The sequence below is a fragment of the Hibiscus syriacus genome, unplaced genomic scaffold (assembly GCF_006381635.1).
Source record: "Hibiscus syriacus cultivar Baekdansim isolate YM2019G1 unplaced genomic scaffold, ASM638163v2 tig00116962_pilon, whole genome shotgun sequence".
Lineage (NCBI taxonomy): Eukaryota > Viridiplantae > Streptophyta > Magnoliopsida > Malvales > Malvaceae > Hibiscus > Hibiscus syriacus.
Genome location: NW_024063488.1, coordinates 6,724,143 through 6,742,372, shown reverse-complemented (window position 1 = coordinate 6,742,372; position 18,230 = coordinate 6,724,143). Strand labels below are relative to the sequence as shown.

At 33.6% G+C, this 18,230-nt stretch overlaps 1 protein-coding gene, 1 long non-coding RNA gene and 1 pseudogene across 2 annotated transcripts; 1 reads left to right on the top strand and 2 right to left on the bottom strand.

Moving 5' to 3' along the window:
- Nucleotides 1-735: 735 nt before the first annotated feature.
- On the bottom strand, nt 736-16,229 carry LOC120190662. Its single transcript, XR_005522632.1, has 3 exons — nt 16,107-16,229; nt 12,917-12,928; nt 736-747 (listed from the first exon to the last, which is right to left on the bottom strand). It is a non-coding gene; the product is annotated as an uncharacterized LOC120190662 (long non-coding RNA).
- On the top strand, nt 9,673-11,287 carry LOC120190661 (annotated as a pseudogene).
- Nucleotides 15,045-15,953, bottom strand: LOC120190660. The gene has a single exon (XM_039193716.1). The coding sequence runs from the start codon at nt 15,868-15,870 to the stop codon at nt 15,220-15,222; it is 651 nt and encodes a 216-aa protein (XP_039049647.1). The 5' UTR covers nt 15,871-15,953; the 3' UTR covers nt 15,045-15,219.
- Nucleotides 16,230-18,230: the final 2,001 nt, after the last annotated feature.

Below are 18,230 nucleotides of genomic sequence, written 5' to 3'. Positions count from 1 at the left end.
ATGTAATTTTTCAATCTAACCGGTACAAGTATACCGGTTTTATGAGAGAATATGTCTAAATAATGTATCGACACGTTTTAGTTTGTGTCGATACTAATTTAAATATCAAGTGTTTTTCCACCGTTTACTATATATAGTACTCTTAATCGAGAAACCCTAAACATAAAGGCAAGCAGGCAGAAGATAACTCTTCCTCTTTCTTCTACCGTTATCATAAGTGACGATCAGATATTCAGGTAAATTTATCGATATTTTATGGGTTTGATTAATTTCTATATTGGAGTTTTTTTTCCTGAATGTGTTTGTGTTCCATTGTAATAGCATCCAACCAAAATGGCTCCAAAACGTCAGCGTCAGAAGCGAGGTCTTTCTCAAAGCTCTTCTCAACCCAGTTCTTCTCAACCACCTCCTTCTGTAACAAACGATTCTTCTGAGAAAATCAGGTCCTTCGAAACTCTGAACTTTAGATCCGACATGGAGAAACAAAGATGGCAGACGAGTTTTAAAGTAAGGAAGATTCGTCCCGAACGTGTCATTGACCTGGGTTTCTTGTTTGATGATAAATATGCATTTAGTATTAAATCCACATTTACATCTTGGGGTTGCTTGAATTCCTTGGTGTAGAACCAAGATATTATCCCAACCTAGTTAGAGTCTTCTACAACAATGCTTCCTTACAGCACGAGCCTAATAAGACTAATATAATAGGAATTAATACACATGTCATGGGGAAGGATATATATATATCTCCAGAAACTATTGCGGAGGGTTTAGGTGTAGCGAATACAGGGGATTCAGATGAAAATGGTGTAGATTGGTCTATAATTAAACGGGTTACTAGAAATAGCCCAATTCACCTTGATGTAGAGTCGAGAGTGTTTCACAAAATGATCACATGGTATATCCGGCCTAGTGGGGGAAAACATTCAACGCTTCGAGACAGCGATTATTGGTGGATAGCAAAGTATAAATCCAAAACGGCTCCAAACATTGCAAAACTCATATTTAATACAATTGTATATATGGTCACAAAGGGAGCAACAATTTCAACTACACTACCATATGGATGTGTCATCACCCATCTGTTGAAGAAGAAGGAAGTTGATTTTTCGCATGACGCCCCTGTTCTATTAACCCGCAAGATTGACATGGTATTTATTAAAAAAGCGGGATATGATTTTGTTGAAAAACTCAGTTGGAAGCGTGTCAAGGAGGTCAGATTAGATCAAGAGAGGGAGGAAATGGACCCCGTTGGCCATGAAGAAGAGCAACCAAGTGGAGACGCAATGATGGAAGAAGCTCCAGTTGCAGAGGATGTCACAATTAAGACCGTGATGGAATACATGGTCAATTTTCGGGAGCATATTGATTCCCTTGTGAGTGGAATGCGATCCGATATTTCATCATTGCAACGTGAAGTCTCCATGTTGCATAACGAATTACGTCAACGACATCAAACGAGTTAGGTAATGCATTATCTATGTTTCTTAACATTTACACGTTCTGAACTTTATTTTCTTTTAACAGATGTGGACAACCAAGCGGTCGCAGAAGATGAAGCTGATGATGAAGATGACGATGAAGATGACGATGAAGCTGGCGATGAAGATGATGACGATGATGATGATGATGATGAAGATGATGATCCAAACAAGTATATCGTGTCTGCAACGCCGCCTTCAAGAAAACTTTTAATTTTTGATCTCAATGGTGTCCTTGCCTACATCCCAAGACTGCCTGCAGGTTTTAATTCTATTCTTTTGTATCCATTATTTTAACATACAAGCGTAGAACTTTAATCTCATTTTCTTCATGTTGTAGATGTTGTCCTCAGAAGAGGATTATTTGAATTTATGCAATTTTGTGTCGACAATTTTGTTGTTGCCCTTTGGTCTTCAAAGATGAGGTTAGAACATGTTTGAAGCAATTGAATTACTGTAGTCAAAATCGTTAATATACATTTGAATGTTAACATTCAAACTTGATTACAATCTCAGACATAACGTCGACCGTGCACTTGAGAAACTACCTGTATTTTCCGAGCATTTTCTATTCGTGTGGGTAAGATGAATGTCATTACAGTTTGCTGACTTTTCGTTGTCTATGATTCCTACATATTTATGTTCGACTGTTTGTGAACAGGATCTAAAAAAATGCAAAACATACGATTCTGTTACCTACTGTAAAGATCTCAATGATGTTTGGAACGCGTGTCCAGATTTTAACGAGCTAAATACACTTTTGGTCGATGATTCAGCGGAAAAATGATTTATAATCTGGTAAGTTGCATTTATGCAATATGTTTTTCCAGTTGAACAGGTGTTCAGACATTGATTATTTTAACAACTTATGTGTTTATATAGAAATACAATTACATATGTCCACATACCTTTGACACTGCTTCCCATTCGAACGACAATGCTCTAGGTATGACACAAATTTATTCATGCTTATGCGAATTTAGTTTATTGTTAGTAAAATTGCACCTCATTAGTTTGATAATTGAAATTATTTATGTATGTCCTCAGAAAAAGGCGGAAACATACGAGAGTATTTGGAAAATTTGTTGAAGGCCTCTAATGTTCCGGACTTCGTTAGAAATAACAATTTTTCATCGAATTAATTTTGTTTGTCGGTACTTTATTTGAACATTCTTGTGTATTTATATTTTGGTGTGATTATATTGTGTGTATATTTTCATTAATTATTCCATATTTGCTTCTATGTGTACATATACATTTGAGTGTCTATACTTTTTTAATATATTGTAAAGTATCTATCCTTTTTATAAAAGTGTATATACTTTTTTCACTGTGGAAAACATTAATTTAAGGTTATCTTTTGAGTGAGTTTTAAGATATTAATTTAGTAATTATAGGCGTCTAATGATTTATTTTTTTACGTTACGATATATATTATTATTAAATTAAAAATTCTTAATATTATTTTATAAAATATCAAAACAATCAACTAATTTTTTGTGCAAATGAAATTATTAAATTAATATTGTAGGTGGAAAACATGAAACATACTTAAAAAAAATTGAAACATAAATTACATATCTTTAAAAAAAGTATCGATCCTTTTTATAAAAAGTATGGACACTTTCAACATATTATAATAAAATAGGTAAATTTGCAATGCTATCGGTATAAATATACCGGTTTTATGCGCGAATAGGTCTACAACCTATATCGACACTTTTTAATCTTGTGTCGGTACTTTATGTCCAGATTGGAAGAAAAATGTGTCGATACATTGTTAAAAAGTGTCGATATTTACACATCGGAACCCATAATTATAATGTAATAGCTAATTTTGTAATATAACCGGTATAAATGTACCGGTTTTATGCGCGAATAGGTCTACAACCTATATCGACACTTTTTAATATTGTGTCGGTACTTTATGTCCATATTGGAAGAAAAATGTGTCGATACGATTTAAAAAAGTATCGACATTTACACATCGGAACCCAGATTTATAATGTAATAGATAATTTTGTAATATAACCGGTATAAATATACCGGTTTTATGAGCGAATAGGTCTACAACCTATATCGACACTTTATAATATTGTGTCGGTACTTTATGTCCAGATTGGAAGAAAAATGTGTCGATACCATTTAAAAAAGTGTCGGTAATTTTAAGTAACGCGGTTTTTCTTCCTTCATTCAAAATATTTATATGTACATACAATAGGAGTCATGTTGATACTTACGATATATTATATGGAGATCGTTGTCATTCCATTCCGTCTTCGAAAAAATCAGTTGATGTAGGCTGTGTGCTTGTACTCAAACTGAGCTTGACTTGAGGACATGTTAGTTTGTTATGCCCCTCACCGTTGCAGTACCCACATCGCCTAATTTTCTTCTCGACCTTGTTCTTCGGCACTTCTTTTCGCTTGCGTTGTTTTCGTTGAGGGTCACGAACATTGTTTACTACAATGCTCTGGTTGACTGAATGATTCAAACCAAATGAGTTTTCTAATTCTTCTATTAGTTTTTTCATATCATCTCTTGCGGTTTTGAAAGACTCGTCTGTCTTTGATGCAATGTAGCATAACCTACTTGACGTTGAACGTAGAGCAGCGAACCTTGCCATTTGCATCACTTCTGGAGACACATTCAAATCAACATAGCTGGGTGCAGAAGCCTTCGCATCATTAGTCCACCTACTTTGAATCAAAGTCCCGGGCAAATATGTGTAGTCCAATTGCTTCAAAATGTGAAGTTGATGGCGACACGGAAGTCCAACGGTCTCGAATTTTTTGCAGGAGCAAATTAGAGTTTTCGTACGAGAATCAAAACTAATTTCAAATTTCCTATTTTTTCTACGTACTTTGACAAAATATAATGTTGACATTCATCTGATAAGGACTTAATCTCTGCCTCAATCCGGTACAATGTCTCCCGTATAAGTTCATCTTGGAACACACGAAAAGATTCGCGGGTAAAAATCGCAGCGGCATGGCTTTCAAGGTCGACCAGTTTTGTGATCTGGAAGGGCTTTGTATGGGAACTTAAGTAATCCGCTTTCAACTTGGTCATACGCATTCTACTAATTCCATCTTCAATTGCACGAACAACATCTAAATATGTCTTCTTGTGTTTCAGTGCAATAGCTAGTGAAGCATTCATAGACTCGCACCTTTGTGTTGAGCGAATATTGGCAAAGAAATGACCGGTTAGATATGCTTGTGCCCATAAGTGTCGTGTATTTCCCTTCTCAATCACCCATGGATGCTTTTGGACGTTGAATTCTGAAACAATCGAACGCCATTGAATATCAAATTCCTTGGTTGTCCACCAGGAAGCCATGCATTTTGAGAATGCTGCTGTAAACTTTGGGTCACCAATGTTAGCTTGTGCATTGCGAGAAAGATGCCAAGAACATAATCTGTGCTTAGCATAAGGGATAACAGATTTGATAGCCCTCTGCATTGCCCTATCCCCATCGGTTACAACGGAAATAGGTGATTTATTCATCATGGCTTCTAAAAAATTCTGTAGCACCCACTCGAAAGATTGAGACGTCTCGTCAGCGATTATGGCAGTGGCAAACACAATTGTGTTATGATGATGATTGACACCAACAATAGGCATAATTGGTCGACCATACAAATTATCTTTGTACGTTGTGTTGAACGCAATTACATCACCGAAGCATGTGTAATCCGATCTCGATGTAGAATCCGACCAAATAAGATTATACAATGCCCCCGATTCGTCTACCGAGTATGTCATAAAAAACCCGGGATCATCATGTTTCTTATAATCAAAGTAGGCAATAAGCGCATTCACATCCCCATCGACGATTTCCTTTGATTTACCTCTTTGAAGTGCATTATAGAGGTCTTTATGTGTAAATCCAACATTATGATAGCCCCCTGCCTGCTGCGTTAAATAGTTCATTACTTGTGACGTACCAACACCGACCTCTTTCAATGTTGTTGCCTCATCGATATCAGCCTTACTTACAGCTCTATTAGAACGCATAAATGGTGTCATAGCAGATGTGCACAATGCATGATTATGTTTCTGATCAGACTTACTTATAACCCACTGATCGTTTGTATTTGTTGCTGTAACTACGACTCTAGCCTTACATCATGTTCTTATGACTGGCGTATGAGCACGTTGAAGATCAACATTATTAACTTTTGATACTCGAAACCTTCTTTGGAACAACAAAATTCTTGTGTCTTCACATTCCCTTCCACGTCAAGCCGTGTTGTTCCCTTACGTGCACTAAACCCATGTTCCCGTGCGAATCCCTTGTAAAAGTGCCAAGCTTGATCACGTGAACAGAAGAGCTGACCAACCAATCTGTCAGATTCATCAACATTATGTACTTCATGGCATTCCTCGGTTGGCTTAACATTGTCTACATCAGTATTATCCATGGCAAAAATTTTGTTGTGCAAGTTCAGTGCTCCAGGAGTTGATGGAGATGTAAGCAAAGGTTCATTTTGAACATGTTTCAGTTGTGCTGCTTTCAATAGGATGTGGCATTGGTAGTGGTAGTTAAAGGGTGGGTACAACATTAAATTCGCAGTACATATTTAGCTATGTACAATAACTACAAGTATATATTATCATTAAATTTAGGTATGTACAATAACTACATATTTAGGTATGTTTGTTAACTACATATTTAGGTATATACATCTTTTGAGTGAGTTTTAAGATATTAATTTAGTAATTATAGGCGTCTAATGATTTATTTTTTACGTTACGATATATATTATTATTAAATTAAAAATTCTAAATATTATTTTATAAAATATCAAAACAATCAAATAATTTTTTGTGCAAATAAAATTATTAAATCAAATTACTTTATTCCAACCATGTGACAAGTGTGACAACTCCATCAACTCACAACTCAGCTTTGAACTCAATCAATATTGTCTTTTAGCTTGATGGTTCATAAAACATGTTACTTGAACAGTATGAATCAATTATGCAATTTTCATGTTCAATTTAACACTGCATTTCAAATTCATTTCATATGTAATTGGAGTTTGAATTTAAATTTCAATTTGAGTTTGAATTTCAATATATATTTCGGCTCCACTATAAATATTAGCCCAAGCCAATATGCATGTTATCATTGATTATTCCTAATTTCCATTGTTTTTTTTCCAACGTTTAAACGCGAGGGAAATCCCGACCATTGTATTTTTTGGTCAACTTTAAAGCGTCAGAAACGTTTCGGGCGTATGATCTGGGTGGTAAACAAATAGCAACTAAAATCATAAGTCCGAAATGCTTCTGAGTACCACCCAAATCATAAGTCCGAAATACTTCCGATGCTCATCAAAATCCAAAGCTCATATGGTGCCAAGCAAAAGGAAATCAAAATTCAAATCTCATATGATGCCAAGCAAAAGGAAATCAAAATCTACAACTTGAGTTTGAACATTGATATGATATGTTCAGTTGTATCATGTTGGGATTTTCTCGTTTTTGATTGCTTGGATAGTTGTTCTCTGCTTCTTCAAGTGTCCTTAGCTTGTAATTTATAGCTTGGAATGTGTTTGATGTGTATATATTATTATTAAATTAAAACAATAAACATATATATTACATATTTATTATTATCTTTGGTTAATGTTGTTAAATTAAAAATTCTAAATAATATTTTATAAAATATCAAAAAATCAATAATTTTTTATGCAAATGAAATTATTAAATTAATATTGTAGGTGGAAACATGAAACACTATTAAAAAAATTGAAACATAAATTACATAACTTTAAAAGAAGTATCGATCCTTTTTATAAAAAGTATGGACACTTTCAATATAATAGGTAAAATATGATGTAATAGGTAGCGCTTATATAATGTAATAGGTATCGTTTATATAATGTAATAGGTAGTGGTTATATTGTAAAGTGTCTATCCTTTTTATAAAAGTGTCCATACTTTTTTTCACTGTGGAAAACATTAATTTAAGGTTATCTTTTGAGTGAGTTTTAAGATATTAATTTAGTAATTATAGGCGTCTAATGATTTATTTTTACGTTACGATATATTATTATTAAATTAAAATTCTAAATAATATTTTATAAAATATCAAATAATCAAATAATTTTTTGTGCAAATGAAATTATTAAATTAATATTATAGGTGGAAACATGAAACACTATTAAAAAAAATTGAAACATAAATTACATAACTTTAAAAGAAGTATCGATCCTTTTTATAAAAAGTATGGACACTGTCAATATAATATAATGTAATAGGTAAATTTGCAATACTATCGGTATAAATATACCGGTTTACTTATAAAATAGGTAAATATAAGCGCTACCTATTACATTATATAAGCGCTATCTAGTATGTTATTGTACTTTATAATATTTCCGGTTAAATAATATAACATAACCGGTATAAATTTTAACCGATCACTTGTTTAACCGATTACACAGTATATTAACCGTTTTTTATGTACCGCACCGCAGAACTACCCAGGCTAGTGGGTTGCTTCTTTCCATCCAAGATCTAGACGAATCTAATGTCCTTGTTTCTTTTTCATGGCCCTGTTCAATTTTATATTTTATTACCACTCCCTTTTAACTTATCTGTTTTCTCAGCCCTACTATTAATTATCTCTACCAATCTTTCAAATTTTTTTGTAGTATCTCCTATGTACTTGAAACATCGCATTACTCTTATTTATGGATAAGAATTAAACGAATTTAATAGATAAATAATTGTTGTTATTCTTTGAGATTTTGAGTTCGAGCACGATAAATGCATGAATATATGTACATTGAATATTAAATAATTGAATCTTTGAACATCTATTATCTTGTATACACTCCAGATTATTAAAAAAAAATCCTCACATACCAGAGTGGTATTATTTTTTGCAAAGATTTCATTGGCATAAATTTCAGTTTTGATATTCTGACTCTTTTATTGTAATTTTTTTATCTAAACAATGGGACATTATTAAACAGTAAATGCCTTTATTCTAATAAAAAAAAATCCTCATCTATCCATAATTATTACTTCTATTAAAGATACATTCCATATACAAATCTCTAATTTTTATTTGTTCAATCTAAACCTCCAAAATTTACTATTTATCCCCTCAACTATAATTTATTAACCAAACTCAATAAAGGCGAGCACAAATGGGGAAAAACGGTAGGAAACCGACATGCATGTGAAAGTTCAAAGTGTCAGGTGTATAGCAGTTTCATTAAGTTTTTAACGGTGAGATATCAAAATAAAACCTAAATTATATTTAGGTATGACTTTGAAAAAAAATAGATACCAAAACAAAACAAAAATAATAATTTAAGTATTAAATACGTAGTTTTATATATATATATATATATATATATATATATATATATATATATATATATATATAATATATATATATATGAGAAATCTAGCCTTACTCCTTGAGATCCTGAATTGCAACAATAGAAATACTAACCCTTCACAAATCACTAATGTGTGTATTTTTTTTATGTACATAAAAAATTAGGAGTAGTTTTCGAGTTCAGGGTCAGAATATACCTAAGATTAAATTAAGATTACTTAGGAATTTACATATTACTTCTTAATAGTAATGTGGTAAAATTCGAACTTTACCTTATAAACTCAAATTTTTCAATCTCAACCACTTGTACCAACCCTCATGGACCAAACGTGAGTGTAAATAACAACCCACGGGACTGTTAACAAATCAACCCTTAATTTTGCATCAATATTTCGCATATTTTTATAGGTTTTACTGATTATGGAAAGAACAAATCTTGTACGAGAGACAGAGTAACAGTAAGATCCCGGTTCAACATCTTTCAACAACAGCAAAACCGGATATTTTGCAGCCATGTTTCAAAAATCTTCTAGGAACTTACCTTAAAAGGTTAATTTGATTTTGACATGGGATTTCAATATTACAGCTTCATTGCCAGATCTTCCACCACACACCGTTGGATCAACTGGCTTTGGGTCTCGGTCCCTCTGTCAATCTTTCTTTTTAACTCAAGAATCTCTGCATTTCCCGTTGTTTAACTGTTACAGGTGTTCCTAACCTCGTAAATGCTGCATAGTATTAAGGACAAGTGTAAAAAATACACGTGACTGTACTTATTTTTTAATACCACAATCCGAATTATTTAAGCAAGCATCTCACAAGAGATCAAAAGCAAGGCCAGTGACCTTTGGTTTAGTGAAAGAAAAAAATATGGGTGCCAAAGCTCTCTTCTTCTTTGCTTTGCTTTGCTTTTCAGCAGCCTCTGCATTTGCAGAGAATGAGGAAGATCCAGGTCTTGTTATGAACTTCTACAAGGATACTTGTCCTCAGGCTGAAGACATTATTAAAGAGCAAGTAAAGCTACTGTACAAACGACACAAGAACACTGCATTTTCTTGGCTGAGAAACATTTTCCATGACTGTGCTGTTCAGGTAAATGTCCATACAGTGTCTTTTTCAACTTCTGTTTATAGCTTTTATATACCTTAACATGTACTGTTTTTAATTTTCATCTCTTTTTTGGACTAGTCATGTGATGCTTCACTGCTGCTAGACTCCACAAGAAGGAGCTTGTCTGAGAGGAGACAGACAGGAGCTTTGGCCTAAGAAATTTCAGGTACATTGAGAACATCAAGAAGCTGTAGAAAGGGAGTGTCCTGGAGTTGTGTCTTGCGCTGATATCCTTGTTTTGTCAGCTAGAGAAGGCATTGTTTCGGTAAAATTTCTTTTGATCCCTCTTTACATCACTACTTGTCTCTGTTGAGAGTTTCTTTTAGCTTTTTCAGTCCTCTGAATCTGAGGTTTCAACTTCAATTTCATGCGTTGAGATCTTGTTTAACCGTAATAAGTACTCAAAAACCTAGTATCATGGAAGAAGAGACGGTCGAAGGAGCAGAGCAGATGTTGTGGAGGAGTATCTTCCAGACCACAATGAGACCATCTCCGGCGTTCTCGACAGATTTGCCGCCATGGTATGACACCCCTGGAGTTGTTGCCCTCCTAGGTAACCTTTGCACCTTTACACGAACATCAGTAATAATGCATGCGACTATGTTTGTCGAATCTTTTTGGCTCAAGTTTAGTTTTCTATATTGTGCAAACAGGAGCTCACAGTGTCGGCAGAACTCACTGTGTGAAGCTGGTGCACCGTTTGTACCCAGAGGTTGACCCTGCACTCAACCCTGACCATATTCCACACATGCTCCATAAGTGCCCTGATCAGATCCCAGACCCCAAGGCCGTGCAGTACGTGAGAAACGACCGTGGGACACCCATGGTTCTGGACAACTACTACTACAGAAACATACTGGACAACAAAGGCTTGTTGATTGTGGACCACCAACTGGCTTATGACAAAAGGACCAGACCTTACGTGAAGAAAATGGCCAAGAGCCAAGACTATTTCTTCAAGGAGTTCTCCAGGGCCATTACTCTCCTCTCCGAGAACAACCCTCTCACCGGTACCAAGGGTGAGATCAGGAAGCAGTGCAATCTTGCAAACAAGCTTCACTAAAATGCTTCTTCTTCGCTAAAGAGAGCCGTATGTGGCCGATAAAATGGTTGTTTCTTGTCCTAGTGAAGTTTGTTTTTTGTTCAGTGATCAGTAATGGATAATGGTGTACTGGTTTGATATTGTCAATTGCAGTTTTTAGGATGGATGTTAGTCACGGGCGCTGTGGATGTTAGGATGGATGATGTAATGTATGTATGTAAGGATGGTGTTGATTGTGTATGATGCATGGATTTAAATGATTTTAATAGTTATGATGAATGATGCAAATACCCCTTCCTTCCCGATTACGACATCGTGCTGATGAGTGCACATTATATGGATATGTGTCATTATGAAAAAGACCCATCCCGAGGACGACAATATAAAAGAGACTATGGCCCTCCAAGTGTCCACCAAATTGGGTAAAGAGATTCCAGCCAATGGGATATTTAACTGGGTTGAATCTCTGTTGATCAAAGAAATATACACACATAGAGTGGATATGAGTCTTTGATTTATATATATATATATATATATATATATATATATATATATATATATTTTGTTGGGGGGGGGGGGACCCGACTCTCAGTCAAGGAAACCTACACTATAATATGAATTATAACGCTATGGACAAAGGGTCCAATGTACGGAGATGGCATCGATAGTGATGGCCATTAATTATATCATTTCATTCATTCATCTACTATATAACTATTTAAAGTTGGGATTATTGGTAACGAGTTATTATCAACTTGAACTTTCTCTTTTGCTACACGTCTGCAATTTATATGGCGTGAAACACTATGAAATACGAATCTTGTAGTTAAGAATGGATCTAAAAATTAAAGATTAGAGATTCGGAATTTTAATTTAAAATTTTAATATTATTTTTTAAAAAAACAACGAATATGTTAAGTTTTTTTAACACAATAAACTAAATTTAACTATTTTGGCTAATATAATATTTTTTAAATAACGGATATGTAAAATTTTTACTTTTATTTTCTTAATACAATAAATTAAATTAAATTAATTTTTTAAAACTCCCATGTGGCTAAAGAATTGCAAGTTGGTGGTGTTACGGGTGGAAGATGTACAAATATTTCTTGTCTAGTGAAGCGTGTTTGAAAGTTTCATAATGTTACGTTCTATTATAATACGAGCTTTAATAAGTGACGAATACAAATAGGATTGAGATTTGCAAATTACACGCCCTAAAATCTAAATTTTATTCGATCAGTTTTCTTTTATTAATCATATTTACCTTAAAAATTTATTTACATACACCTTCAAAAAAGTTACACTATACACCTTCAAATAAAAGTTTACACTGAAGCTTACCTACAATATGCAAATATTATTGATATTGGCAATGCCAGAGATTTTATGGGTTTTCTCTTATGTGTGTGGGCGGAGCTTGAATAACGATGTCTAAATCAGGTAGTCAAGCCCAAATAGAGTTTCATCACCCATAGGCTTGCCATCCTACGAGATAAGTACCTGTTATTTGCCGACACAAATTATAAGGTTAAAAAAGGGCCAAAGCCAGTGAGCCCAGATTCTTGTAAATCGCAAAGATTTCGTTTTCAATTTTCTATGTTAGACGGACACAACTTTTTGTAGATAAACCCAAAGAGCTTTTGGTTTCCTAATATTGGGTTTGGACAATAACACTGCGAATCTTAACAACCAATCAACAAGGAAGTTAAAGACTTGGAAGAGGGGAGTTGTGAGGATAGAGAAGAGATATTGCTGTTTCATTTTTGGTTTGGAAGTGATGTCAAATTGCATGGATCACACAAAAGAATCTAAGAACAAAACAGCTTTAACCAATAACCCATTGTGAGCAACCACTGGCCCCCCAAAATATCCAAAGAGAGAAAAAAAGAGTGGATGCAATGGTTCTAAATCTACAGAATTTGAGGACTTGAAAGTCATATTCTCGCAAAAAGGCAAATGCCCCATTCAAGCATCATCCTACATTCTTGTTTCATCTTTGGCTACCCAAGCGCTGTCTCTCACTCTCCTGGAGCATTGTTGCCGTCTAGTTGTGTTATCATGGGTCCTCACCCTATTTTCTCCCCACCCATCACATTCAATCTAAATCCATTTTGCCTTCATTTCCTTCCATACATCAATTTTGGCTTTGGTTATTTCTTTTTACCCTCTTCGTAAGTACTCCTTCATACTCGCTTTGTTCCACTTGCAATTCTCTCTGCATTACAGTATTGAAAAACGTTAAATGAATTCGATGTCATGAATCACAATTACTGAATTAGCTAAAAATTCATATTGTAAATCAAATAATAATGTTATTTGTATTATTTCAAATTTTCATGTAATATATTAATTGAATCATAATTTAATTGACACTTATTTTGTTACAAACACATGGGAAATAAGAGTTTAAATAAATCAAAACATACAACATGTTATTCATTTGAGTATTTATATTTATAATAACATCTTTTATTAAGTTGATGTGTTATTCATTTGAGTATTTATATTTATAATAATATCTTTTATTAAGTTGATGCCGTAAATTAATTAAACGTCAATCAAATTAAGATTATACAATAAAATTAACTTTTCATAGATTACTAATACACTTTTTATTTTTTTTAAGAAATCACTAATTTTATTTAAAATAGGAAATATCCTAAATCACAATAAAGAATTACAATTATAATAGCAAATTAAGCATATAATTAGGACAATTTTCTATAATCATTGAAGCAAAACTAACAATTAAGATCACATAAGACCATACAAAGAAAGATTAAAATCTAACCAAGAAAACTCTAACAAAGATAGATACAAACAGATCTGATCGCATCGGCAAACAAACCACAAAATGAGATCAAACTATTGAAAGACCACTAACAAACTGCAAATCAACTTGAGCGACGTGAAAAACTATCAACGAACACATAACAAGTATCCAAATTCAATCAGAGGTTTCAAGCAGGGAATATCAACAATATAATAAATAGACACATATGTCCATCTTGATCAGTCACGGTGATGTCTAATCAACTCTTAAAAATAAATGCAAACAACGGCCAAATAACATGAAAACATGTCATATATGCATACTTATTGAAAATAAAAATAAAAACTAAGAGAAAATAAAAAGATAATTAAAAAATACTAGTTGTCGGCAACTAATATTAAAATTGGTGTCGTCGTCCATCAACAAAGATAAAAAGAAAAAGAGGTCAACGACTTACCAATGAAAGAAAACTAGCATAGCAAACTAATACACTTAATAATAACTTTTAAGCATATTTAAAAGGACATAGACGATTAATTTTAAATTCAATTTAGTTATTTTATGAAAATAATATTCATTAAAAATCTTTATTATAGTTAGATTTATAAAATTATTTATATATATGATAAAGACATTTAGTTAATTACATTTTACCCTCACATATAATTAAAATAAAATTTTTGACATGTTTTATCACTTAAAACAAACACACATATAATTAAAAGCATCTTTAACAAGACATGACAAAACTGAATACATCTTTATTTTACGTGATTAAAAAGGATAATGCCTTTTTAACTATTATTTTAATATTATTATGATAATTAATTTTCAATGATTATTATTCTCATAAATGTGTATTCTCCATTCAAAACATTTTAGAAATAAGATCATTTTTATTGTCCGCATTAAATGTAAAGTTGACGTTAATTGATTTTTTTAACAAAATGTAATTAAATTTTTGGTTAAGTACAATGAAGCTAAATAATTTACGAGTCAAAAACAAATTTGAAAAATATAATTTAAATTTCGGTATGTGTAATTTATGAATAGCATAGTTTCAAATAGAAGTATGTTCTGGAAGGACCTAAATGGTATCCTTCAAATTAGAGGCAGTTTTTTGGAAAGTGCGGAACAGTTTTCAAACAAAGGCTTATTGGAGTTATTGTACCAGTGAGATTATGGATGCCCTAAAATTGAAGTTTGTGTCCAACAGTTTTGGTTTTCCTTAGCTTATTTTGGTTCTAAAATTATGACTATTAGAGAAAATTGAAACACAATTTAACTTCCAATTTCCAATCCAATAACACGGTTTGGTTTTAGTACACCTCAATACAAAATCCTGCTTGAGCTCCCTCGCCACCAAGTTGACTCATCTGTGTCAACTCAGCCGAATCATTGCCCAATTAACAAAAAAGATTAATCCATACTGCATCCAAATTGGTTAACCATCGAACCCAGTTTGGCTCCATACTGCATCCCTGACCCGGCTCATATCCCGGCCCTTGAGGGTCCGACCCACGCCTTCGAACACCGAAGCGCCGTTAGATTTCTTACTCTGAGCGTACACACGCGCCAAGTATTCGTGTGGCGGCACCATCTCCGAATCACCGTCATCCAACCCATCATCCGAGCCATGTACCCACTCCACCGAGTTAACTCTGTAAATCTTACTCCAGTCAGGCACGTTCACTGGAGCTGACGTGGCCATATGGTGCCCACGTGGAGAAGCTGCTGCCCCCACGCCGTCTTGACTACAAACCTGGTGCACGATCCTAGGTTTCGTTGAAGAATCCTCGAAAGCCAAGGACAGCCCACCCAAGTGGCGATCGCCTCGTGGAATTCGACGGCGATAACTCCCCCTCGCGTCCAAATTCCCATTACTCTCAGCTTCAGCGCGTGAGCTCCACGGGCGTCGAGAATTATCGACAGTGCCGTCGTCGTCTCCGTCTTCGACGTTATCACCTATCGGCCAAACATCTTCCTCACCAAGTTCCGCGTCGTCAACGGCAGTGCCCCCTTGGCCGTACCCGTAGCTAAAGCTTCTTAGAAACCGCTCGCTTCTGCTGGTGGTTAACCGCCGGCCTTTCGCCATCAAACAACCAAATACTATTCAATATCAAAAACCAAATATCAAATATCGAGAAAAGGAATTGAAAAAAAAAAATTAAAGAAGGGAATTAAAAAAAAGAAAATTAAGAATAATATCTAAGAGGGAATGGAGAAAAGAGGGTGGGGTAATTTGAAATGGAGTCGATTAGAGAAGGGACTCCAACATAAGGAGGCTTTGAAGGGGGAAGCCATTAATATATAGCATTTGGGGAATGCGACAGTGGAAGCCATTTCCATTTCATGTGAATTTGGAAATCATTTTGTCCTCATTTCATCTCACTCCCACAACCTTCAATCAGATCAACGGTGAGAAAATGGGAGATGCCAATATTAAGACGGAACTGTACCATGGCAAATAAATAAAATAATAAAGGACTAAGAGAGAAGAAGAAGAGTAGTCCCACACGCTCTCTTCTCTGAGCGTGTGAAACATCACACTTGGTTGCTGTACGAAATCCTGGAAGTAAACGACAAACTTAAATTGTATTTTGGATCATTCCTTGTAAGTTATAAATAACTTCGCTATTCACTTCACGTATTTATACAGATATATTTTTCTTGCTTTTCTTTCTTCTTCTTTTTACCAATAAATTTTGTGCTTACGTTTTTAGAGATTACATGGTTGATTAAACGAATTAAACGAATGAATCGATTTAAGTTCTTGATTTAATTAGTATTTGATTTATTAAGTTTTGAGAGTTTATTTAATTTAATATTGATTTATCCTATCAAGGTGAGACTTCCTTAACATTAACTAAGAAGCGTCAAGCGTGTAGTAGGCACGCAATACGCATTTTTCCAGATAAAATATTCAGATGACGTTGATATATATATCCACGTCAGATTCCATTCACCTCTTTTGTTAGTGGAGCCCTCCATCTTTTTTGACTGCATCAATTTTTCATCTAAAAGTATGGGGCCCTCAATCCACGTAGATGCTGACACTAACCCCGTGTTCTAACACGTGTATAACTGCGTAAGTTGGGTCCCAAGTGTCGCATCCACAACACACCACGTAGCAAATGGCTAAGTTAAAAAAATTGCTTGTGGAAGATACTAATGTAGTAATGATGGTTGTGGGCAGAAAATTGTCCTAATGGCCTTCCACGATTGATGGTTTAGCAGAGGTAATATAAGTTTATATAATTTGTTAATATTTTATTTAATTTGGGTGGTTTAAAGGTTAAATTAATCCCACTTGTGGATGAGGGTTACGAAAAGCAAAAGTCTCTGATGTGATTGCCACATTTAGCGGTTGACAATAGAAACATACAATGTGCGGGGCCTTTTTGGTACAATAATATGATTTTTAAAATATTTTTAATAAATTAATCATTATAAATATTAATTTAATTCAAACTAACAATCCCCCCCCCCCCGAAGTGAATGAAAAAAACTTAACCACCCTTTCAAATTCATAAACATTTAAAGTCCAATATTAGGCCTGTTTTGCCACACACACAAAATGTACTTGAGTTTATTTTTTAAAATTTCGCTATTAAATTTATTTTACCTGATTTTAAGATGAATTTATGGAAGAGTTTGAAATTTTTACTCATATCAAATAATATATTTATGCTCATGGAATTGATTCTTTTGAAAAAAGATATTGTATATAATTATAAATACCGTGAGTAAGTAATTATTAGGTAAATTTATTTGACACTGTTTAAATTTTGATTTGATACCCAAAACATATTCTGTTGATTGAATTAAAAGAAACGTGAAGTTAGTCGTATTTTTCAAAAACATTAAAATGTGTATTTTTAATTTCGTAGTTAAGGTTTAAATTAATTATCAATAGATTTTAAGTTTAAATTATATTATAAGTAATGTTTTAATTATGCATATTTTTAATAAAAATATTTTTTATTAAATGGTAAGATTAATGCTTTAGTTATGTAACATTAAACCTCTTTATTAGTTTTATGTGAAAATATTAATCTCTTGATTAACTTTTATTCAATTTTTTTAAATTGAAAATGCATTTTACTGAATTTGCGGCTTTATTACTCATTCATTATAAATAATTTATTTTAAATATCGATTCTATATATAATCTTAAAAAATATTATATTTCGGTAAAAAGGACTAACGACTAGGAAATAAAATGAATATCAAATAGCATGCTGTAAAATATCGACTTGTAGAAAATAAAACATGTTTCTATTGTGAAGGGGGTGGGACACGGGTTCGCAGTGACCGGACCTGCCCCATGGACCCCCTTCCCTGAACCAAATCTGTGTACCTAATATATGGATCCATATTTGTTAATCAGTATCCTATGCTTTGTTAACAGGGCGGTCACTTATTTTCCATATTTTGTTACTGCATAACTTTTGG

What these genes read in the sequence shown, in the direction of transcription:
- LOC120190660 (XM_039193716.1), bottom strand. Translation starts at nt 15,870, where the DNA reads ATGGCGAAAGGCCGGCGGTTAACCACCAGCAGAAGCGAGCGGTTTCTA.